Genomic DNA, 25,762 nt, shown 5'->3' with positions numbered 1-25,762 from the left:
AAATTAATTCCCAAAGAATTCAAAGCGCAGTGCTTCGTCAAAGCCTCAATCACCATTGAAGCTTGAACTTGATTCATTTTTCTGAGCATAGGATTGTTTGACCTTGAGGAAGAGTGGTGTGCGGTTGATACATGTTGATCTTGTTTTTATCTTGTAGCTATTATTTTGTATTTTGACATAGCAGTTTGCCTCAATTTCTTTGGCAATTCATTCCCTTTTTTGTGGACATAGACACATAAACCTGCTCTTTCAAAAAGTCTTTTGTATTGCTTCTGCACATAAGCCACCCAGATGACAGGACCAGTATATAAATATATAAATTCAATTCTATTCAGAGGGTTTTATTGGCATGAAGGTTTCAAGAACAATAGCACAAGAATAATAACAGTAATGTGAACATTATTTTTGTGTGTGTGTGTGTTTGTCATTCACTGTGTCTAAGGTTGTGGTATCTTGATACATATTGGGCAGCAATATGTATCAACATGCCACAGGAGTATTTTTAATTTGGAGTGGTCATTAAACTCTTTGAAATCTGAAATTACAGAGTTGAACTTGTTAAAGTAAATGTTCCTTATTTCATTGAATATTTTAAATTGTAGGAGGATAAAATAAATGTGCACACAATAAATGTCCTTGACTCCTAAATCTCAAAATGCCTAAAGAAGCAGAAGAAATTGAGCTTAAGAACAGAGGAGATACTAAATAAACAAAAGGTGTCTGTACGTATCTTCTGCTGTTATACTGTGAGTTTGTTTTTCATTTTATTTTGGTTTTAGATCAAATTTAAATTCCCACCATCATGCTAGGGTAGGCGTTTTTTTCCCTAGGACGGCGAAGTCACGACCCGCCCTACTCTGCCTCTGATTGGCTTACCCTGATATTTTTACCCTAGCTTTAACCAATCGCAACCCTCATACCTAAACCTAACCAACCCAACCAACGAAGACAGCCAATCAGAGGCAGAGTATGGCGGCATGAGGGGCGGGTCGAAATCACGTCATCACCATGTTCATGGGAACCATCACAGGTCACTTCCTTAAATCTTTGGCGGGAGAGGCAAGCAACTAGAAAGTTCGGCTTGTTTTGCAATCTTGGTTCATAAACAAAAGTTATAAAAGAGCCAGGAAACAAACAATAAATCTTATGAGAATGGATAACGATGTCCTTGTACAGACAAAGGATTGGAAGAACACTAAGGAGGCCGTTGCAAACTTTCGACGACTGCTACTTTGCTCAAAATGGTAAGTTACTGAGTTAGACTGGCCAGCTCTTTGGTTGCATAACGTTAACGCTAACAATACAATAAACTTTACAGCCGCTAGCAACCATACGTTTGTCAAGCTAAACTGGGTTTATTTTGAATCGGTAGAAGGTGATGACCTTACCTTACTCACGTTAAAGTTGTCAACAACACTTGATTTCAGTAACGCCTGTTAAAACTGGTGGGACATGACTGATTACTGCAGGCTAACGTTATTTAATCAATGTCTTGAACTTGTTAAATCATGTTTCGCTCACTTGAAAAATAGCTTATTATTTAGAGTAGCTCTAAAAAGGTCATGAGTTAATTTTTGTGGAAAAGCAAAGCGTCTGGAAACAAAATACCAGATAACAATTGATTAAAACTTGGACTGGGACCTTTGAAATCAAAGTTAATGAATTGATTGGTGAAAATTGCACGTTTTAATGTGGCCTCTTGAACATTTCCAAGTTAGAATTAACAACTTTTTGGCTCTTTGTCTGCTTGTTTCTGCGTGTATTCAAATTAACTCAAATTAAGCAGGGTTTCATTGACAAGCCTTCCATAAACGTGCTGTAACATAATGGGATGAAATTTCTAAAATCACAGTGCAACATTAACACGGGAGTACAGCACAGACTACAAGTGAATGACAACGCAGCATTATAGAAGACACAACACAATAATACATCAATGATAAATAGTATAAACAGTATGGTTTGGGTAAGTAGCAGCACAGAAACTATGCAATTTAAATCAGATTGTGGATGTAAACATCCTAGGTTAAGGCATAAATGTGTTCAGTGTTGTGAGTACAGTCCGGAGCATACTGCCCTGTAAGGTGCTGCTGTGAATTATTGTGTATGTGTGTGTGTGTGTGTTTGTGTGATTAGGGGATGCTGGGTGGGTTGATTTAGTTCAGGTGAGTATTTGAAACATGACTTCCCAGAAGAATTAGCAGTTGCAGAGTATGGATGCTAGGATGCTCACTACGTGCAGCCAGACTGCAGTGGAATGAATGAGTCTGTGAAAAATGTAAGAGCGACTCCTTCACAGTGCTGGTGGCTATTCGGATGCAGAGTATAATGCATTGCAGCTGCTTAGGATGCTCTCTATACTACCCCTTTATAGTAGGGTGGTGATGATCAAAAGGAGAAGTTCACTCTTCTCCGTGTCTGCAGGGCATTTTGATTTGGGAGGTGGTGTTAAATTTTTAGATGAGGTCCTCTCTGCAGTGTGGACTTGTCTCCACAGTGGTGCCCTTGATGTACAATGGGAAGTGGTCGCTGCAGGCCCTCCTGAAGTCTAGATTTAAATGTTTTTTTCTTTTTATTATATAACTCAAAATCACAAATTTGCCTCAAATGGAGTTATCTTTACCTTACAACAAAACAACTGTTCTGTTATCAGCAAACTTTATAATTTGGTTCAGCTCTTGCTTTGCAGCACAGAGATTGAAATCCACTTCTGATGTATCGGCATATGGTATACCAATTGAAAATGGCAAATGCAAGTTAGGAACAGAAAGGCACTTGTGTTCCACTGACAGTATACCATTTATTTCCTTAGCGTATGCCAGAAAGAAAATTTACCCACCAGTAGCCACTTTTGAATCACGCCACCTGTGGGTCAGGAGCGTGGACTGAGAGCGCAGTCCTCGGGGCGCCCGAGGTTGCTCAAGGTTTTCTTTCAAATTTTGACTGACTATACTCACTTTAAATGTTTGTCTTTTTCCAGCTCAAATTTAATGAGGGAACCTGTGTGTCTAGGAATGTGTGAGCATATGCTGTGCAGGTAATGTAACTAAATGTTTTTGTTTTTTTTGCTGACATGCTCATTTACAATAGACCTGTCTCATGGCTGACAATGTTTTTATTTGTCAAACACAGGTGCAACTAATAATCTTAATGGTGTCTTTGTAATGTTTTCCTGCTATGGCAAAACACAATGTCCACAGTGAGAAAGCTCTTTTGCTTCCCCCCGTCAGACTTGAGGAGCGGTTAAATTCAGTAGGATTTTTATTCCATATAAAAGTCAAGTAATTGCATAATAATTAGTATATGGGATTAACATTAATATTATTTGGATCAACCAATCAGTAATAATAATCAATTATTGTTTGAGATATAATGTCAGAACAGGTGTTTCATACATATTAGGCAAGCAAAAAATCAAGGAACAATTTAGTTAGCTATTTAAATACAGTACCAGTCAAAAGTTTGGACACACTTTCTCATTCAAGTGAATTGGAAGGTGTGTCCAAACTTTTGACTGGTACAGTACATTCTCTTTTTTTTTTTTTTCCAGGGATAGATGCTTTGGTATAAACGATATAGAAAAAAAATGATAGTGGTTGACAAATTTCGAATGCATTAAAATATAAATCAACATATCGCTGCACCCCACTAACTACTAGCTGCAGCACATTATGTCACACCTTTTGTATAGTTTAGAAATGTTATAGTTAGCATGCATTACTTTGATTTCGGGGCTTACTTCTTAAGCAGATTAAATACTGCATATCCGTGGCAATGACATGGTTTCTTGGCGGTACGTGGTTTACAGTGTTGAAAGTCTGACATGAAGGCAGTTAATGTCCCTATAGACATAAAGTATAGCCTCAATTTATTCCTTCTCTTCATGACTGAATGGTCTGAAAAGGTAAATCAATACAGTCATTGTATTTCTTCTGACTGAACCATAAACTGTATTTCTAATCCAAGATATGTTTATTGCTCAGGTCCTGTGCTGGCTCCCGGGTAGGAGATGGCTGCGTGGTGTGTCACAGCCCCGCATGGGTGAAAGACATTCAAATCAACAGGCAGCTCAGCAGCATCACACAGCTCTTTTGTGCTTTGGAGTCCCTGCTGAATCCCATAGAACAGCCAGGTAGAAAGTCATTCTCTCAAATCCGTGTGTCTTGTTCGTTATCTTTCACACCGCGCTCATCAGCCCCCTTCTATCAATTGTTGACTAATACATTTAACATCCGCCAATCTAATCTCTGAATGTCACAATTAGTGGTCTGTTCCTGTAGTTTATTATCTTTAAAGCCCATTCAGCATCCTGATAATGACAGTAATTATGCAATGCAGTTAACCATGGTAGTGTTTGTTGGTAGATCTCAGCTTTGACAAAGAACTACACGGCACCTTTCTATACTCTGTACTTGAAATGTGAAGAAATATTCTTAATATAATTTTACACAGAAATAGGGTAAAGGAAGTTGAATAGGTACCTCTCTACATCTGTCAGATGTCAGTATTGTTGGTTGGCAATGCATATTTTAAAGTTTTTCATTTCAACGGGTAGTGCAAGGTTATTACAAACACAAAGAACCTTCTTGACAGCAGTTTACAAAGAAACATTTTAGTATACACTGCAGGGTAACTTTTTGTTTTGTTAAACGTGTAATGTTTTGTTTTTTCACACCTCATTACAGACTCCCCTCTAGCTGAGATTAGAACACAAACTGAGAGCCCTGTACTTAAGCACAAGAAGAATTTCAAGATCTGGTTCAGCCCTCGCAGCCGTAAGGTACGCTGCACAGTGGAGAAGCCTTCAGAGGTCACTGTACCGGACAGCAGATCTCCTGGAGAAACAACCGCAGAACAGCCAGGTACCATAACCGCTCAATGCAAGGACCTGTCAGTTTTCAATTTCATGTCATCCTCCCAAGACTCCAGCTCTGACTCTTGTGCTCAAAAATGCCACACCGACAACAAGAACAGGAAGAACAAGTCAACCAAGAAGAATGCTGTCAACAGGAAGGCGTCAGTACAAGGGGCCAAGAGGACCACACAAAAACAGACCAAGCAGCAGAAGAAGAAGATGCTGGAGACCATAAACCAGCAATGGGGGATTACTGAGGGGGTAGATGCCTTAACGGAGAAGGAGCAGCCCTGTGCTGAAGGGGCAAGGAGGTCTAGTAAAAGGGTTTCCTTCCTAAGCCCTGCAGTCACATCTGACGAGCCTCAGCCTGAAGTGTCACAGGGGAGTACTAATGAACTCCCCCTCAGCCCTGGCAGGAGCACCATGAGGGAGAGTCTCTCAGAAGGCAGCATCATTGTACTCAATAACCAAGCCCAGCTCTGTCAGAACACGTCAAACAGCGTCATCCAGCACGACACGCCGTCTGCAAATGACCCCATCACGACTGCTGATCCTGAAAAACAGGACAAAGTATCTCCCCCGAATCACTCTTCAAAAAGATCCAGAGCAGAGGAGAAGGTCATCACCTTGGAGACTACGCCAAAAAGGCCCAGGGCCTCCCCGGGCCAGAGGAGAAAATCGTCGGGTCAGATGTCTCCAGCTGTCCTTTACCCTCCATCTTTGACTAGCCCTAGGTGTGAAAAGAGAGCCACAAACCCCAGAGAAGAGATGGGAGAGAGCCCCCGCTCTGTCGCAGGTAGAAAATCTCCCTCTACTCACACGTCTGTTGGCCGGCCCACAACAGGGAGCCCTGCAGTTATGAAGAGGAACCACAAGGGAGAGACCCCACTGCATCTAGCTGCTATAAAGGTCAAGAGGTTTCTGAATAATTCACCCTATTTACCATATCCTGTTTTCTGTTGTATTCTACAAATGCAATTCTGAACAATTTCTGCAGTAGACCGACAGCATGTCTTCCCTTAAATGAGGACTTAAAATGGATGACAGTATTTTTGCTCTACATCCTGAATACATTGGTTATTTAAATTATAAACAAATATGGATTACTTGAATCAAACTTCATTAAAATGAAATTATACTGTCCCTCAATTTGTTGCTATGTTTTTTAAAATTCTAAAGACATATCAGCTGGCTTTAAATTCTGGGTTGGAGGATACAAACTTGGCCATTTAATGTTCCTCATTATTCCTTCTTTCATATGGCATGCTGGTTTGAATATCTTCTCTTCCTATGCGTTCTCTCCCCTTCAGTTGCACACACATTAGTCTTCAAATGATCACACAGTACAAGTTCAGGTCTGGTGAGAATAAAGCATTTTACAGTAATCCTTGCAAACACAGCCGTAATCCCCCTCTAGATCCTAGACAAGGTAATCAATGGCCTACTGTGGAGTGTGATTGATAAACAGCAAGGCTTCGGTACACTGGGATCAGCTACTGTGTTTGAACGGTTGTGTTTACAGGTCTGCAATTCTGACCTCAGGTTTGTTGTCCTTTCTGGGTTCTGCAGGGAGATGTAGAGGCTGTCAAGGAATTACTGGACCAGGGGGCTGACCCCAACCTGAAGGATAACGCTGGCTGGACACCCCTGGTAAGACTAATACACCGAGTGATACATCTGAAAGCTTTATTTGTTGTGTTGAACATTTCTCGGTGACTAAATGTTTTATAAATAAAACAGCAATTGTTAAATGACTATTTTTTCTACACTGTTGGGCTGTTTTTCCTTTTGATGGAATGTATTTGTGGTGTTTCTCATCCCTAACACAGGTTATTGACTCTGGTTTACCAAACCTCTGACGACAGGAAGGTTTTCATACTTGCGTCTCTTACATTTACTCAACATTTGCATCTCTCCATTTACCAATTATTGTAGTGTCTTCACTGGTAAACCAGCATGCGTAATCATTGTGTGTTGTTTGCTGTTATGAATATGCATAGAAGCTTAGTTTTCCTGTCTGGATTACTCTTGCTGTTACTTTCTTCCCCCGAAAATATGTAGGCTCGTGCTCTTTTAATAATTTAGCCCGAAGTTGCCTGCACCTGACAAGTTGTACAATCCCTCAGTGCTGCCTGAGCCATGGTTTTCTATTTGAGAGCAAGCAGTAGAGTGCTTGCTGCTATCTTATTGCAGCACATCTACACGGCTACTTGCAGGGTGGGAAATTAACTTTTACTACCGGCCACTGACAGATAAATGTTTAAATTCACCAGCCACTCAATAGTAAATCATTATTTTCAGCCTGAAATCTATCAGCCACTTTCATATTTTACCAGCATTTGGATGGTGGCAGGTGTTAATTTCCCCACCCTGCTACTCTCTGTCAAGATGCTGCACTCGAACTTGAGTTTTCGATTTGAGTTTTGACAGTTTGCCGCTGATCTTTCAAATTGCTACAAATAGGCGCACCCCGGTAGCCTACTGGTTAAGATGTGCGCCACATAACCGCAACATCTGGAGTTCAGTTCCGGCAGCGGACCTTTTGTTGCATGTCATTCCCTGTCTCTTTCTCCCATTGTTTCCTGTCACCTCTAAACTGTCACTGTCCAATAAAGGCATAAAAAATGGCAGAATATATATATATATATTTTTAAAATTGCTACCAATAAGCTTAGGGTGTGACATATTCATATTTGATTGACTTGTTTTTATCTGGAAAGGCTGAGAGCTGTCAAAGTTGACACTTGACATGCTACAATCATCTAGACTTCCCAAAGTGCATGTCTTCTTGTTGTTTTTTCAGTCCCACTCCTTAAGCAACATTTTAACTGCTTTGGTTTATTGTCCAGTCAGCGTTACAGGGTTTAAAAATGTTTTAAGTCTACAGTATGCTCACAGTGTTTATCAGAACCAGATTTTAAGAAGTACTTACAAATCCATAAATTTTGGTTCCTAACTGTGAGAACTGGGGAAAGTTCACAGGATTACATGAAATGATTGTTACAAAACCCCACTCTTATTTCGTATGAGTTGGAAATCAGGGAGAGGCAAGTAGACAAATAAAAACAATAACATACAGTTGCATAGTTCCCTTAATATTTGCTGGTTTGTGTTGCAGGTAAATGTTTTTACACAGTAGTTGGGATGGAATAACTCCACAAGCTTTAGCAAGTAACTGTGTTATCCATTGCAGGTGTAAGCTAAAAAGTATGATGTGTGCTGCTGAAAAATGACCTGAGCCAAATGGATGCTCGGGGAGGGAAAAAAAAATCAGCTGCCCAATTGATTTAAGGGATCACAGCTGTATTTAAATACAGTGCGGTTGTTGCCAATTGGTCTTAATCTCATTTCCGAATGAAAAGCTCTCACACTGTAGTTTAACTTTGCTACAAATATGCAAACAAACTAAAAAAACAAAACAATTCAGTTAAGCTATATCCCTCATTCATTTTAATTTTTAGAAAAGTAGGTCAGGATGATATTTAAATGGTCTCCTCAGTGGATCGTACTCAGTATGAATTATATTCTACAAATTAATGAAGTGTGATTAAGCCGTACTATCTGACTGACGGTTCTAAAGTTACCCAGCTACCTTATACATTTAAAATATCCCAAGGAGGAACTGAACATCTCATCTAAAACCTCTCTATACATAATGTAGATTCACATTCATTTGAACTCGTTGAACCTCACCTTAAACAGAATCAACTGGGAAAAAAACATACATTTTAAAGTGATATGTTATAGGGATTTAGAATGGATAGTTTAGATTGCACACTGTTGATAAAGCTGTATTTTGAGGCTAAAAAACAGATCAAAGAAGAGCAAGATAAATTGTGAATGTTGCTGCTTGTTGTTTTCAGCATGAGGCGTGTAACCTGGGTCACCTGGCGGTTTCGGAGGTGTTGGTCTCAAGGGGAGCCTTATTGAATACACCTGGCTATGAGAATGACTCTCCGCTTCATGACGCTGTGAGGAACAGACACCCAGCCATTGTCAAAATGCTGCTGCAGCTCGGAGCTTCACAGAATGTGCTGTGAGTTGTTTTTTTCATACTTTCAGTTTATTGCAGGCTGAAGTGTTGCTTTTATAAAAGGGTTGCTTCATTTCAAGTCAATCACGTAGTGACCCATCACAAGATCAGACCTGTACATGTAACGTGGATTGCTTTGTGGAAAAAGGGTAGATGCGTGACAAGTGATTAACTGCATAGATGGCGTGTATTGCTCGGCACTGGTCTTTTCAAAGACAAAACCATCAAGTGCTGACCAGGATCTGACCTATATACAAGAATTTTCAGTCGCTGTTTTCAAAACAGAAACAGAACTTTTAACCTCGTACTTAAAAGTGTTTTGATCCCTGCCACATTATAAAGTGAATTAATCAAGCGTTAACTTAATTTCAAAAAATGACAAAAAAATCACTACACTTAAAAACTACAGTTTTGTGCATCACTGTATAAGATGCAGATCAAAACACATCTGTTTGCTGTCTAAAGGAGCAAATATATTTTAAATACTGCATATTTCAACCTACAACTTATAACTATTTTGTGTCTTTTAATCAAATTTCAGTTTATAATTATTATTAGTATGATATCAGAATTGGTATTTGTTAGAGATCATGAGGCTACTGCTGTGTATGAAGAACAAAATACAATGCAACAAAGCCACCCTTTGGCTTGTTTGTTGAGACTGTCAGAAAAGTATGTTTGTGGTTTGTGGTGTTGAATTGGATTGCATTGCTTTGTGATATAATAATTAGGGCCGTAGTCTGCTGGTCGACTGGTCGATTAGTTGGTTGATGTGCTCTCGTCCGACTAAATTCTCATTGGTCGAATAATCTCCGTGTTATTTTCATAAGGAGAAAAGTGCTACATCAATAGCTTTCCAGGAGTAATCCATTATTTCCTGTGGCGAGAGGTACAGACTAACAAATTACCTGTGAAAACAACGGGGGTGTATTCAAAACACCCCCGTTGTTTTCACAACTTTGAACTCGCCCAACCGCTGGGTCTAACTGTACTCAACGTTTATTGAACGTTTACTGAATCTGTGTTTCTCCATAATGACACAATGAGAACCACTGCCGGGCCAAAAAGAAAATTTTTAATATTTGATTTTCATTTGAAATTGACAGTGTTTGGGAGTCTCTGTGCAGCGTTGTTCCAGTACGTGAGTCAACCTCTGTCGTTGCCTGGGAAACTATTGGTAGCGTGGCTCCGTTAAGGAGCCCCCCCCCCCCCCCCCCCCCCCGCGCGCGCGACTAATCGATTAGTTGAAGATTATGTACAATTTTAGACGTCCAAGATTTTCTTTGGTTGACTACAGCCCTAATAATAATAATATAATAAAATATTTTTGCTCTTCTGTACATGTAAAGGTAGACGCACTATTACACCTTCCACCTGAGTCAGACAAGTGAAGTAGAAATCTCAACGGAAACTTACAATTTGAAGAAAGTTCTTATTTGTTGTGTTTCATAGCATTACATCAGAGAGGTGCTTCTGATGTCTCGACCAGTGCTTATCTTCCACTTCTTGAGTAAAATGTCTGATACCAGTTTTCCAGGCATTTTATCAGGAATTCAGCCCTTTATTGTTAAGAACAGGGTGTGCATTAGTACTGTAGGTAGGAGGACTAAGGAAATTGACTGGTGCTGATTAGTCGCTGGTCAGTCAGTTGATGCTGTATCAGCGTTTCTGGCCTGCGGGGGCATGGTAGATGCATAATACAATGTCCATGATGAGGGAAAGGATGCTGGTTAATCAGTAGGATCAATAGAGTAGTTGATCAGGGTCAGTATGTGTTGCTGTGTTGCACACTCACCGCTCTCTTTTGCAATCACTTTATACCCATCATCCTCTGTCCTCTCCCCTCTTCATTACATTTTATTTGTCTTATTGCTTTGATGGGTCCTGATAACCGGGTCTTACATTTTCTCTTCTTTACCTTGTAAAGCAAAAAAGAAGCGGCGACTCAGGCAGTCTGTTGTGACGGTGCAAGATGAATGCAATCCTTGCCCCAGCTACCCCCCTTGCTTCACACACACACGCACACACTCAGCGAAGAATCAAACCAAGACATCTGCCAATGCAATCTCTAATGGAATGATTGGCATGCAGCTCTGGGTTTCTAAATGCAGGTTTTGCAGATCATCATTGTGCCTCTGTGTATGTCTGTGTGTGTGTATGCTTGGTTTAAAGGATTGGGCTACATTTTTTCATTGTTTGGGCCCAGTCCTACAGCCGTCCCACTCAAGTATTTGACTTGCTGGCAAGGTATTAAAAACACTGAAGGAAGTCTTAAAACAGGCAAACTGCAAGCAGAACTCCACCGCTACACTACACATCAAAGGCTGTTTACAGGTCTTGGAGAGTACTACTGCATATGTGAAAAAAAGTTGTATAAAGCCTGTTGAGGCTCCAGAGTAAACTGCACAGGAGTCGACGTCAACTCGGGACTGAAGACTACAGGTTTGAAAAAAAACTCTGGAGCGGTGTGGAGAAGCGAGGTTAAAAAGTGAGGGTAAAAAAGACGACATCTCTGGTTCTGCTGTATTTTGATCCTTTTGGGGTTTTTTCCATTGTGAGTCTGACAATGTTACGGGACTGCAGTGATATATCATTACTCTTTCCACTAAATACTACTATATTTTACGTAGTCGACTGTTCCCTGTTATCTGAAAAATGACAGGTTTATGCATTTTCTGAGAAGCTACACAGCATGCACGCAGGGCTCACGGCCATGAGTCTCAGTCCTGTAAGCATAAATATCTACCAGTGCAGCACATTCGGACAGCTAAAATGAGACAATGTGGTAGTTATGTTTACAAACTTAAAACACGGTGGTATATTTTATATATTTATTACAAATTTAGTGTACTTTACTGCCAATAATTCTCTTAAGCACACAATAGGCCACTAAGTCCATAACAGTGCGATATGAAAATTGATTTGCGTTTATGAAATATGGGAAACAAGACATCCAGCATGACTAAATTGGCTGTTTACTCAGTCCTAATGACTATAAGCCCGAGTCCTTACAGACGTTAATTAACATGCCGAACACCAATCCGATACACTGGGTCGGTATAATTATACTACATACAGAGACAAACAACAAACAAGCAACGACAGTCTCCAAATGTCATCAATCAGCGAATTCACCTCTGATATTACATACAATACCGAATACAGAATTCATATTCAGCTTTAAAATACACACAGAAAAAAACATTTGGATCAAGACATCACATGAGACATATTGTTTAATTGGATTAGCATGGCTGTTGTCTATAAGATAGGATATTTTCACCTTCCAATGAATAGATGTCATTTTCTCATTTCTTCCCATCTTTGAAATATACTGCATGTATTCAGTCAGTGTGGAAAGTTTCAGCCTCTTGTTAGAGAAAGTGCACAATTCAGATGATTTTTTTTCTTATCCCCCTGTACTATTCAGATTTTTTTCCACCACTCAAATAACAAGGTTTGACACATTGTTATTGGTTTGAATAAAGCAGTTTTCAGGTCCATCAAGCAAAGTGCTACATGCCCTTCTCTTCATTGTTTGTGATTTACACAGTTTGGTGTCAGAGAAGGGCATATGACTAAGAATTACAATACACAGTGCTTCTACATAGTTAAACGGAGGCACGCGGTGAGTCATATACCGCATCATCACTATAAACTGGAATACCCAGCTGATCCAAATATCAGGATAAATTCAGAGTGGATTGTATAAGAAGGAAATGTGATTAATGAACCTTTTGATTAAATATGCATTCAGGCCTCGCCTACCACCCGCCAGTCAGTCTTGCCACATGTTCCTATCGTTAGACATATGAGAACAAATTTGAAACAGAAATGTGGCTGTAGTCATAGATAAATACATATACATTAAGTAAAAAAAAAAAATGCATGTAGACTGACACAGACAGGTCCTGTAGTGGTTCGTGAAAGTATGTATCAACAGACAGAATAAAAGGCTATGATTATCAGCGATAGTGTTGTTATGTTGTTTGTTCGGCGAAGAAGAGACGGCATCTACAAAGACTATGAATGGTGTTAGATGTGAACTGATGGAAGCATGCATCGCTCGCTTTGTATTCATATTCAGCTTGAAATTAATATTTCAATCTCCTCTCCCCGGTCAGAATAAGAATCGTGGTTACAGTGAGTATCCACTTAAACCACCACTGCCTTTCCTCCCACTTGTGTACTTAAGCAGGGGTTTGCGGGAGAGTGACTGTGACTTTACCTCCTGCTCAATTTTCCACGCTTTATTATTTTTCTTCAGATATTTCTCTCACGTGCAGCTGCATAAACCGGCTTGCGTGCGCGCATATATATAAGTGTCAAGGACATTTTATGTTTGTTTGTATTTGTGTGTGTATATGTGGCTGGGGGTATGAATCCAAATGAAATATTTTATGGACCAGTGGACCTATTAATTGTCCCCCAGGTGTTATCTTTGCTGACGCCTAATCTTTTAGAGACAACCTGCTGGGCTTGGTTCTTCTCTTGGTCTCTCCTCCTCCTCCTCCTCCTCCTCCTCATCCTCCTCTTGTGCATTTTCTTCATTCTTTTCTCCTCTCCCTCTTTCCTCAAGGTGACCCCAGTCTTGCTTCATGCAGCTCAAACTTCAACTTAAAGATGTACTTGAAAGCTTTTTCCTCAATGTCCTTGTTGTAACCATAGACTGTATATAAAGATGGATGTAGTGAGGTGTGACATCACCCATTGGTTTGCTTTAGAGCTGGTTTGAACAGGGCAGGTATTGTAATTAAGTAGCATCAAACCTACTGAAATATTGCAACAATAGACTGACTCAGTCCCTGAGCTGGGAGAGCAGCAGTTTAGAGATAATTTCCAAAATGATCACCAGCACACTAATTAAGAGGGCCTAAATTTAGCAATTGAGACCATAATGACCTTTTGGGGGGAAAAAAAAGACTTAGTATTCCTAGAGCCAGCATCTAGCGGCCATCTGTGGCATTGCATTATAAGGTCTTCTCATAACATAAATGTATGTAATTGATGAGCTAATGTCATACAGCCCTTTGGTAATTACATTCTGCATGCAGTGAGTCTAGTGTGTTGGATACGGACACATGAATGAAGAAGAACAGAGGACAGATTTCAGCTCACCCTCATATCAAACAATTATGCTCCACCAAATGAATGACACACATGGGTGCACAGTTTCACAGAACAAGCAGGGTGTGACATCCTCAAATTGTTTTTTTCTCAGAGCTTTGGACTTGCAAATATTGATTTTTAGTGCTATGCTTGGCCAGTGACTTAAAAAAAAAAAGGTCTGGATTGTGATGAAACGATATGACAGAGTGTTTATCGTTTTGGAGAAGACTTTGTTTTGGACTTATCGCTTAGTAACATCAATGCTGCATTAGTGTCTGTGAAAGCTTTGTCTGATAGGCAGTCAGTCAGAACAGCAGGTTGGTTACAGAAATGTCTATGGTTAACTAGCTACATAGATTTAGGATTAGAAGGTTTTAAGTCCTGTCATCTAGCCAAATGCTGGAGAATCCCTCATAAGAAGCCGGTATCTGTGAAACAAGGAGAGACAATTTGAAAAAGGGAAGAGCTCAAGTGTGTCTCGCTAGTCAGAAGTGTATATAGGCACTTTATGATGTGTTCAAAGGCATGGTTTTTCTGCAAAGTATTTTAAGTAGTTTCTGCAAAGAGACCTTTTGTTCTTTCCTTAAAGGTGACAAGTCATGCTTTTTGTGATTTTCTCTTATTTTTGTACTGTTAGGATGTCAGATGTTAAACACGGTCAACGATCCAAAATTTGAGGTGAACGTATGTAAAAAAAAAAATGCCCCCTGAAAGTCAAAAGCTCCGCTTGATAAGTTATCTCTTCCTCCTTGTGATGACATCAGATTGTTTGCGCATACCCACAAACAGCCATTCGTTCCGTAAAGTGCCAGTATAAAATAAATAAGGAGTTATTTTAACTGTAAATCATGCAAAGATATTCTGTTAGAGCCCCAGAATATAAGACCTGAAAATGTGCATACGTCCACTTTAAAACAGACAGAGCCTTTGCAGTCAAGACTCTGAACAACTTGCCTGAAGAAATAAGGGTGGCCGAGTCAGTATGATCTTTTAAATCCCTTCTTCTTTATCAGAGAGCATCCAGTTGTCTTTTTCTTTTATTTCACTTTTTTTTCTTTTCTTATTATTGTAAATTTTTGGCCTTATTTGAAACTTTTTTTGAAAAGTGCTCTAAAAATAAGGATTATTGCAGAATAAAAATATAATATTATTAGAGTAGGGTAAAGTGACATTTTAGAAGTGTCTTGCATATTTTGCCTCAGTTCAAATACTTTGTTAGCTTACAGATCTCTTGTGTATTCAAGCAAAATTGAAATCATTTTGAGCATGATTTATCAAAACTCACGAGTTTCAGTGTTTGTGCCAGGAAATTTGGAAAAAAAACACAAGTAATTATTTAGTTCATTAATCAGTTTTAACATATCTGACGGTCTCTGCAGTCTGCAGATTGTCTCCATTACAGCAAATGCAAAAGTACACAAGTGTTTGTGCTTTGTGAGATACCGAGGCACATTATGTTTTGAATTTTCTTCTTCACAGTAATCTGCATGGTAAGCGGCCTGCAGATTACGCAGTGAGTCTGGAGATGCTGGAGATTTTCCAGGAGGCCTCAGAAGGAACCCAAAATGTTAATACATCTTTTAGCCCCTCAGCCAGTCTCTCTGTGGTACGTCTGCATCTTTTTTTCCCCTTAAAATTCTTAACTCTAGAGAAGCGATTATTTTTGCAATATAAGCCTAGATGATGCTTAACTGTGTTTTGATGTCCTTTCTCAGGTGAGTGACTGTCTGAGGAGGGATGAAAGTATGGTGTTTCTGAGCAGCAAGCTGTCACAGACAGAACAGCATCAACTGACCAAACTGGGGCAACTACTGGGAGGGAGGATGGCTGACACCTTTTCTGGCTCAGGTACTGTTTGTGTGGTGAAGCGGCAACCTCCTCACAGGCTTTAACTTCCATAATGTACCAGATGAAACCCCTTTGAAGCCTAGCCACATATGATCTTTAATGTTATTTGTGACACATGGGCTTTTAGCAACACTGCAGATTAACAACAGCTATCAGCCAATTGCTGGTACATTGGGATCATGGCCGGTAAGCTTGTTCACTGCCAGACACTGTGATGGCCAATCATTTTGAGGCCTTGTTCGTTTGAGAGATATATTAGGTGCCCTAGCCTGGTCCTGATGCTTGTAATGAAAATGATATACTGTACAGTACTTCCACCACCTTAGAGATGGGATTGTTGCCTGAGTGTCCCTTTTCATTCTGAGCCGAGCTTTATAGGCTTCAGTGCCTTACACAGACCCTTTTGTATTGTAAAAACCAAGAGTAGGTGATTTAGCATTATCACTCGTGAAGGTTCAACAGTAACTAACAAGTGCTTTTAGAGCTGTATACATCACTGTGATACAGCAGCTCCTTCACTGTTGCATAGTAATGGCCTGCAGAACACCAGAGAGCAAAAGTAATTGAAATCATTCCTCATAAAACGTTTGGAGGTACTGTCGGGGTGATGAATAAGCACTAATGAAAAAGTGTTTCTCACAACTCTGCCTCCTCTGACTGGAGGGGTGAGAGTCGGTGCTTTCAGAGAATGGTTTACATTTTGAACTTAAGGCTACAAATCCATGGGAATTCACGGTCAGTGCACAGTGTAAGAAGACTTTGCCCTGGAAATATAATTATGTTCATTTTGCCCTTGTCAACCACATTGACTTGTTGAATGAAGAGGCAATAAGCTTGTATTTAAATTTTAATTAACCTATAATTATGTGTCCTTTTAGTGCTGCATTTTATGAAATAAGCGGTTGCTTGGCCTTTTGTTGTGTTGCCATGAACTGTTTGACAGGTTTGCAGTGAGTTAACCTCTTCACCCAAGCAAAGTAAGAGCCATCAGCAAATTATTAATAAAGTGAAAAATGAACTACATTTAGAGGTGATTTCACTCAATGAAATTTCATGCAGACCTTCATGTCCCTCAGGATGAATTGTAATAACTTTGGTGACCCCCTGAATTTAGCTTACTTTGCGAGGCAGCTGGATTCGCGAGATCACATGAGAGTCCATCTTGTCAGGCTTCAAGTTATGCACTTGTGTGTGTGAACCACTGGTGGTTTGGACCAATCAGCATCCTGTTAGGGTTCCCACACGATCTTGTGATTTTATGAATTCAGCTGCCTAGCAAGGTAAAGCAGTGATAGATGGTGATAGAAAGATGGTTCATCCAATCACCTGCCAAGTATTTTTTGAAAGTGCCTGCCCTTTTCCAACCAGTTTCCAAGGATGACTTCTCAGAAGGTAACAAACTATCTGGTGCGTCAGGTTAGACTTTAGCTGTCCATCTATCTAAATTTGCACCAGTAACATACATACACGCACTGAGTAGCTGGACAGTCTGCCATTCAATCTGGAAGCAGTCAGACACACTAAGAAGATGGCAGCTGTTTATAGGGATGGGAATCGAGAACCGGTTCCAGTTGAGAACCGGTTCCAAATTATCCAATCAATCTGAATCATATGCCTCTGAGCTTATCAATTCCTCTCATTGATGCCCGAGCATGTGATGTTGATAGAACGAAAACGGTAGAACTCAGCTGCAAGGGAAGTGCAGCCTCCGGATTGCCTACGGCGCAAACACGCTAAAGTTACTTTCAGCTATCTTGTAATTCATCTTGAAAAAGGCAGCGATTGCAAACATGTTTTGATTTAATGACTAAACAATTACCTTTGCGAGACAAACGTGAAATATATCGTGAACTTTCTACGCCGTCACCCAGAGACTAAAGTTAGCGGAGCGGAGCAGCGATCAGCAGTAACAAACAAGACCGGCTGACCAACACACACTGCAGCATTAAACAACTTAAACCAACTGTCTGTCCGTTTCACCTCAAAAACCCTGTGCCCACTCAGCGTGTTGTACAGCGATGGCCTTCCCTGGAGCTAACAGTGCAGCAGAGAGGCTGCTCTTCATTACTGGAGACATGATGTTAATAACAACACAGCTCAGCACTCCGCCTCCCCCTCAGTTTGTTATTCTCATACGGGCAGGACACTGTAAGATGCTTTCAGATTAATGAATTAATTAATTAATTAATGCAGTTAACTTTTGGCTGCAGACCATTCATCTTATCTTCCAGTGATGTTTCTTTTTTTTTTTTTTTCCACACAAAAAATTGATCAGGAATCAATAAGGGAATCGATAAAGAATCAGACCCATAATGGCATTGGTATCAATAAAATCATATCAACTCCCATCCCTAGCTATTTGTGTACGTGGTGTAGTGCAACTCATTTATACATTTTCAAGTTTTGTTTTTTTTTGTATCTCTGTCTTCCAGTAAGCCATGTCGTGGTGCCAGAAGGACCTATGCCGACCACCTACTCTGCCCTTCTGGGTCTCCTTGCTGGTTGCTGGGTTGTGAAATACAGCTGTAAGTAAAGGGTGTGAGCCACCAGCTAGAGTAGTGCTCTGTAGATGCTATTTTTGAATGTCACGTTAATCTATTTTTCTGTTGGAACCTTGCAGCAGCACTACTGCAGTGACACTGAGGCAGATTTTATCCAACATATTCTGAATGTTAAATGCATTTGTAGCCTAAGCTGGGTCTTGTTTTGTGTTTAAAACTTTAATGGAAGAGTTCACCCAAATAGTAGATTTTTTTTCATTATATACTGTACTGATCCTCATGCCAAACATAACACAAGTGAAGTGTGTATGAACAAGGCGCTGGACTAGTGGCTGCAAATATGAGCTTTAGTTTTCCAGAAAGAAAGGAAAATCCATATAGTTTATGTAGTGTAACTCCAAGTGTAGTTCAATGTTTGTATTATAGCGTATAGATAGTATTATAGATTAATGTAGTGTGTTCAGTGTAGACTCTTAGTTATTTATAGCCTTAACCTTAGTTTCGGTAAATTATTATGCTATTTCTATTGCTTCTCTTCTCTTCTAGCTGTGTGATTATATTGTATATTTTTTACTCTGTTGAATATTTCTTTCTGCCACCGTGATAATAACCAAATATCCCCATGGATATCAACTATTTCTTATCTCATCTTATCTCCCATTCAATATTCCAGTGTTGATTTGTTGATGTTGTATGTGTTTGGTTTGTAATTAACAACTGTTGCTAACTAGCTTTGTGATCCCAGCCATCTAGGCTCAGTAACTTCTTTATTGACCATTTTCAAAACATGGTACAGAGCTACTTTATCCTGCATTAGCAAATGAAAGTAATTATCAAATTTGTATATTAAGTTATTGATGGGTGCCTCTGACTCTTGGTGTAGTATCGGACAAGTATGAAAAATCTAACTATTGGACTAGAGTGCAGAACAGAGGGATTGTGCTGCACAAGTAATCTTATTTGGATTTCAAAGAACATTTTTACCAGCCATCTCTGTTTCAGAAAGAACTAGCGTAGACTTGTATTAGCTAATGTGCAGTTTGTCTTAAAGTGAAGTACCAAAGTCGTTGGAGACATGCCCTTTCGATGTTGTGCTTCCTTTCTGCTGCAACCTTTCAGGAGAAATCAGGCTCTCTGTGGTCAGGAGAGGAACTTCTAAATCCAATACTTTTTATTTTCTATAACACGTGGAATGTCCTGGGAAACATTAAAATAACATTCTGCAACAAGCAATTTTCAGGTAAATTGTTTGTGCTCGCTGCTGTGTATACACGCACCGGCTTTACACGTCTGACAGCCAAATAGAGCGGGTGGGTAACAGCAGGGGAGAATCTGGGAATCAATGTGCCTCAAGGCTTCAATATCTCTAGCAATGAAAAGATGGCTAAGTCTCTTTTCCTGTTTGATTTATGCCAAGATGAACACTTTGCAAAAAATTAGGCATTCTCAGCCAGTCTCCCTGGTATCCTTAAAACAAGTCAACAAGCACATATTCAGAGGAAGTCTGCTAAAAAGAGACCTGCTGTCAAACAGTTTTCTGGCACCTTGGTGTGCCCTTGAGTGGTGTATCCGTCAGTAGCATCTCTTCACTGTGAGTGTGTGTGTGTAGAGTAAAATGGCATGCACACTTCTCTCTGTCTCTGCCAGTAAGCTACTTCAAGTTTGAATGTGTGTGTGTGTTTAGGTGTGTGTTTGTGTCACTATATAAGAGTTTGTGTGTTTGGACCCCATATTCAGCCCCTCCTCTTCCCGTTTGTCCACACAGGCTGAGCAGTTGACACAGCATGTCCCCCTCATGACAATCGCTGTGGCATCCTATCTGTCTCTGTCCTTGCGTATGTGTGTGTTCACACACACAGGTAGCTGAGCTCTCACTGTCACATGTTTTTGTATGCCATCGCTCTCAGCTAGGCCAAGCCCTGGCTTACCTTTTCCATTTCATTGCAGTACAGTATCTTCAGGAAAGCAGCCTCAGTTTTATATTTGAAAATCAACCTGAGTCAGTTCATACTGCCCGATGGGGCTTCATTCCAGCTGAAAGCCTTAAGGTTTCATTGGACATCATAAAATGGTTTAAATCCTTTTGTCCCTTACACGCCTATCACTTAAAGAAATAGTTCAACATTTTTGGATTTAGATTAGCCTATCTTAAAATAAAGACTGGAGGCAGGAGAGAAAGCAAACCAAGACATCTAAAGCTCCAAAATGAACATATTGTGTGTCATTAGTTGGTCAAAAAGGACCTTTTGTGGTTTAAGGGGGAGCTATGTAATAATAACTGTTTCTTGGCAAGCAATAGCTGAGTGCAGAGACTTCCTGGAGTGTTGTTGTCACAGTGAGGTCCCCAGGTGTGGTATCATCATGGAAATCAGAACATGTGCTTGCCAACTGTATCTGGCAACCTGCACTATAGCAAAGATGCTGCACAGAATTACTGCACACACTGAGATTTTTACAGTTCTGTTCTATTATGGGTTTAACAACACATTGTGTAATTAAGACGGCTTTGGATGTGTGGGTAGACAGCCAGTCAGACTGTTTCCACCTGCTTTCAGTCTTCATGTTAAGCTAGCTAAGCTTAACCACATCCTGACTATAGGTCCAAACTTAATGCACAGACATGATGTGTAAATTGATCTTCTCATGCCACTCTTGGAAGGAAAGCAAAAAGGCGTATTTCCCAAAAATGTTTCCCCTTTTCCTCCCAATTTGTGATGAATAATTTCCCTGCACTGTAGTTCTTGTCTCTGCTGCCTGGAGGGGGTGTGTGTACACCCATGTGTTCCTCAAATACATAAGTTTCAGTTGCTTCTTTTCGACTGCCAACAAGACGTTTTCCATGGACACCACCCACAACTCCCCATAGTGGGCTGGTGTTTTGCTGCCATACCACCTGTGCACTACTGAATACTTGTTTTATTGTGTAGCATGACAATGGTTGGATACTGACTGTTGATTAAGAATAAGCTATTGTACTTGCAGTGTCAGTATTGGCCATAAAAATTTCATATCAAAAGCGCACTGGGAGCTGAATGGTTACAGTGCATGCCACATTATTGCAATGTCCCTGGTCTGACTCCGACTTGAGACCTTTGTTGCATGTCATACCCCTCTCTCTCTCGCCCCTTGTTTCCTGTCTGATTATCCACTTACAGCTCTCGATTAATTAAAGACAAAAAATACCCAACAATGTAACTTAAAAAAAGAATTTCATATCAGTCAATCCCTATTATCTAGTTATTGTACTCATAAAGAGATCACAGTTCCAGCTGGTCTCATGGTTATTCAAAGAAATGGGTTCATCCGATTCTTCATTTACCGACTTAGGAAGGAAGGGGTTTGAGATGTTCTCTGCATTCAGTCTTTGTCAAAGTAGTTAGCCAAAATGCTAATGACTCCACAGCACTAGGTGCCATCATCCGGAGCGATTAACCCTAGCATCTCCCCTCTCCTCTGCCTAAGTCTCTGGCAGGGTCCTGCTAAATGAAAGCTATAATAAAGGTGGATGAAGAAATGTAATTACAGTTCACCCCATGTTCTGTTCTGCATGTATATGTATGTATGTAATTTGCTGTTTCATGTCAGGGTGCTGTATTATGACAGGGCGCACACACACACATTTACCCTAATCTGTTCATGTCACCATATCATGCAGCTGGAAGTTACTGTGTGGAACACTAAGTGGCAACTGAAGGTGAAATGAGTCACAGCTTGTGTGAGTGTGGCAAAATGTCGATATACTACACATTGAGTCTATGGTTGGAAACTGTTGTGAGCAGTCTCTGCACTTTCATAGTCAAAATATTTATATTCAGGCCAAGGGTTATGCAGAGGGCTCTTTGACATCCTTGATGCCTTTTTGAAAAGTTGTAGTATTTTCACTCAAAATCTAGCTTTATAGATTTTGAGTGAAAATACTACAGGCCCAACATGACACCCCGTAATGGAACACTTACTGAGAACAGCAGCACTGTGATCTGTGTCATGTTCAGAAGCATATTTCATCTGTGACAGTGAGGGGTCATTAAAATATGTGAATTTTTTCCCCTTCTCCATATCTGCCTATACTTTTTAAAGAAACTTTTCTGTCTTTAGAAAAGCTTCTCTTTTTGTTTTAGAATAAAAGGTTCTTTTCTTCTCCAAAAAATGCCGTGATGCTGGCTGTCACAGTTCTAATTTCACTCTGTAAAACCCTGAGAGACGGAGAGAAAGAGATGATGCTTGAATTCTGCTTAAGCTTGAGATGCTTTACTTAAAATGAGGGTTGTATCATTAACTCCATCATGCCGTGGGCATCTTTCTCTGTCAACAGCTGAAGTTTTGCCAATACTTGGAATCTTCCAACTCGTAATAAAATGGGCACGAGCTTTGTCATCCTCCATTTGCAATTGCCTTGTCACACTCTTTCATGTCAACATAATTGGCTGTAGCTTTAATTTTTTTTCTCTCTCTCTTTGATGCTAGGGGTGGAGGCATGTCTGCAGGCAGGCAAGTGGATGCCCGAAACTGAACACGAAGCAGGAGAAGGCCCCCAGCGTAGCCGCATCAACAGATGTAGCTTGGTAAATGAGAAGCAGACGAACAAACATATGAAAAAGATGGGTATAGATTGTCTAGACCATCAGTCCTTGGAAAAAAAATTTGTTTTTTCCCCCAGGCTGTGACGCACGGTTATCGATCAGCAACATCAAATACCATTAAAAGTGTTCATCTTCCTTCACTTTTTCATGTTGTATATTTTGCAGCACAAAATCACTGTGGATGTAATATCTCCTTTTGACACCAACGAACAGAAACAAAATACTAAATACAAAACACAAGACAGAAGGCTGCAGACAGATAAGTACCAAATAGGGAGGGAGCACTTTTTGACAATATCTAAGGTGATGTTTGGTGGAAACTAAACACCATACATCAGCAGAAACACCATGAAGCCTGGTGTTAGCAGGGCATTGTTGCTGGGATGCATCTTAACAGCAGGTCCAGGAATGTCTGTAAAGGTAGAGAATAAAATGGATTAAGAGTAATACTGCAAAATCCTGGAGGAAAACTTGCTGCAGCCTGCAAGAGAACAGTGACTTGGTATAGGATTTATTTTCCAGAAAGACAATGACTAAACAGAGCCAAAGCTACATAGGTATGGCTTTAAAACATCATTAATGTCCTGTGAATTGTTTTTCTTTTCATTTATACTAAGAAATATTTGAGAGATTTGTTTTCATTTTGAAATGAAAGCATAATTTTCTGGTTATTGGTTAAAAACTGTAATCACATCCACAGCAATTCAATGTAAGAAAGCAATAAAATATGAAAAATGTTCAAAGGTAGAGAATACTTCAGATAAGCATTTAATGTATGCACAGTGTTTTGTGAGTGATTACCTATTCATTCCCCGAAGGATAGTTGCACTCCCAGAGTCCTGTGAAGCAGACTAATACTGAGTTTGTTGTTGTGATGACCCCAGGCAGGCAGACATGATAATGAACACAAGTTCTTTAGTACATTGGCGATGTCCTCATCGCTGGCGTCTCCTGTTATGTTTCCTCTAGTGCAGACTGAAATGTCTATTCTAGAAACACAACAATATCATCAATCATAATCCTATATTAAGGACACAAAATTAAATCCAACCAAAGTGTAGTCAAAGAACCGTCTTGCTCAAAACTCTTGAGAGAGCCAATTTACACACCAAAACACTTGAGTTCACTGATGCTGTGAATTGAACAGTCTCCAGTGGCCTAATTCACTGCTGCATTAAACACACCAGTGGTAAGTGGCTGAGAGTTTGTCTGGAGAAGCGGGCTGATAAAATGTTTTCTGGCTCAGCAGCAAAGAAGTAAATACAAAGAAAGTATCCACACACTGAGACATGTATTATATAGGAGCCTATTTAGTGGCAAAGAAATGTTTATCTTCATCATAAACAAAAGGACTTCAATCCTTCTACCACTGCTCTCATAAGGACTGAAATTATTTGCCTGCTGTTGGCACTGAGTGACTAACATGTTTTACTGGAAGAAGATAATAGATAACAGGTCCTTTTTCTTCTGAGCCAGGTTTTTGATACAGAAAGAAGCATTAGTTTAGACCAAGGTTGAGTAAATCATCAAAACTCTTACTAATGCTTGAATTTCCAATCATTTATCTTTTGTAGCTCCCACCGCTCTTCGACGGCTGTTTCTTCTTCCTCCTGGGCTCCTTTAAGATGCCTACCAAAGATGAGCTCACCAAGCTGCTCCGGGAGGGAGGAGGTAAACTCCTGAGCCGGCAGCCCAAGCCAGACAGCGATGTGACTCAAACCCTGAGTGCTGCTGCCTACCACGCCCTGCCAGGCTCCGACCAGGCCCTCTGCACCCAGTACATCATCTTTGACCCCCAGGGCCCTCACAAGCCGGCAGTGGTTAGGCGTGGCAAGGTGTGGTCAGCTCCCTCCACCTGGCTCATAGACTGCATTGCAGCCTTCTGCCTCCTCCCTGTGCCAGACCCTCAAACATTGGTCTAAACCATTTTTACATATTCACTAATAATTCTGCACTGAGGTATCACTTATCCTTGAGCATAATTTGTTTGTTGTTTTTTTTTTAATGTGGTGATTAAGTTGATGTGAGACTGTTTATACAAATCACAAACAATAATAAAATAATGTAGCTCAAACTAACTAAAAAGCAGTTTGTGTTTTTTCTGTTCTTCATTTTTGGTGCTAATGGTGTGATAATGTCTCCAACATAAACAGAATAAACCAGTAGTTTCATACCAAAGGATCAGAAGCCCTTCAAGGGCCATAAAACATTAACATGTTTAATGGGACAGGAAAGAAGAAAAATCAAACTCATGCTGCACAAATTAGGGGGACTTAGCTAAATCTAAATTGTGATTGTAAGAAGTTGGATAGTGCGGCATCTAACAACTATTCAAATTAAACAATCTGAGAAATCTTTCTTTGGTGGAACTGGTCCCAACGTAAAGACATATGCAACCTGTGACAAGGGATCAAATGTAATATTGTGCAACATGGAGGTGCTTAACAGGGCTTGATCAATCTGATAACTTCATGCCATTGAGCCACGGTGGAGATTCTTTCCCTTCACGCTTTCCTGGTTTCCCAGTCCGTGTTGCGGTGGCGGCAGGCTAAGTTAGGTATCCCAGAAGTCCTTTTCCCCAACCGCATTATCCAGCTCTTCGTGGGGAATCTTCAAGCGTTTCCAGGGCTGAAGGGATACTGTATATAATCCATCCAACATATTTCAGGTCTCCACTGCGGTCTTGTTTCAGGTATTCGTGTCTGAAAATCTTCCACTGGGTGAGTGTAAGGAGACATTATAATCAGATGCCCCAAACCACCTCACCTAGCTCCTTTCAATGTGAAGGAGCAGTGATGCTGCTTGTTACCCTGTCTCTAATGATGAGCCCAGTTGC

General features: G+C 40.2%; 1 protein-coding gene across 1 annotated transcript; it reads left to right on the top strand.

Annotated features, from left to right (window-relative positions):
* Window positions 1-1,022: 1,022 nt before the first annotated feature.
* On the top strand, window positions 1,023-25,004 carry bard1 (BRCA1 associated RING domain 1). Its single transcript, XM_042425712.1, has 11 exons — window positions 1,023-1,244; window positions 2,981-3,037; window positions 3,984-4,132; window positions 4,686-5,764; window positions 6,425-6,505; window positions 8,719-8,891; window positions 15,477-15,603; window positions 15,713-15,845; window positions 18,278-18,370; window positions 22,811-22,908; window positions 24,501-25,004. Exons 1-11 carry the CDS (start codon window positions 1,147-1,149, stop codon window positions 24,846-24,848), a joined length of 2,436 nt encoding a protein of 811 aa, XP_042281646.1. The 5' UTR covers window positions 1,023-1,146; the 3' UTR covers window positions 24,849-25,004.
* Window positions 25,005-25,762: the final 758 nt, after the last annotated feature.

Source organism: Thunnus maccoyii, chromosome 11 (assembly GCF_910596095.1).
Source record: "Thunnus maccoyii chromosome 11, fThuMac1.1, whole genome shotgun sequence".
NCBI classification, from domain to species: domain Eukaryota; kingdom Metazoa; phylum Chordata; class Actinopteri; order Scombriformes; family Scombridae; genus Thunnus; species Thunnus maccoyii.
The sequence above is the reverse complement of the archived record's forward strand: the minus strand, read 5'-3'. Positions and strand labels throughout refer to the sequence as shown.

Coding starts and splice junctions, on each gene's coding strand:
- bard1 (XM_042425712.1), top strand. CDS start 1,147: ATGAGAATGGATAACGATGTCCTTGTACAGACAAAGGATTGGAAGAAC. Junction 1,245..2,980: donor CTGCTACTTTGCTCAAAATG/GTAAGTTACTGA, acceptor GTCTTTTTCCAG/CTCAAATTTAATGAGGGAAC. Junction 8,892..15,476: donor GGAGCTTCACAGAATGTGCT/GTGAGTTGTTTT, acceptor TCTTCTTCACAG/TAATCTGCATGGTAAGCGGC.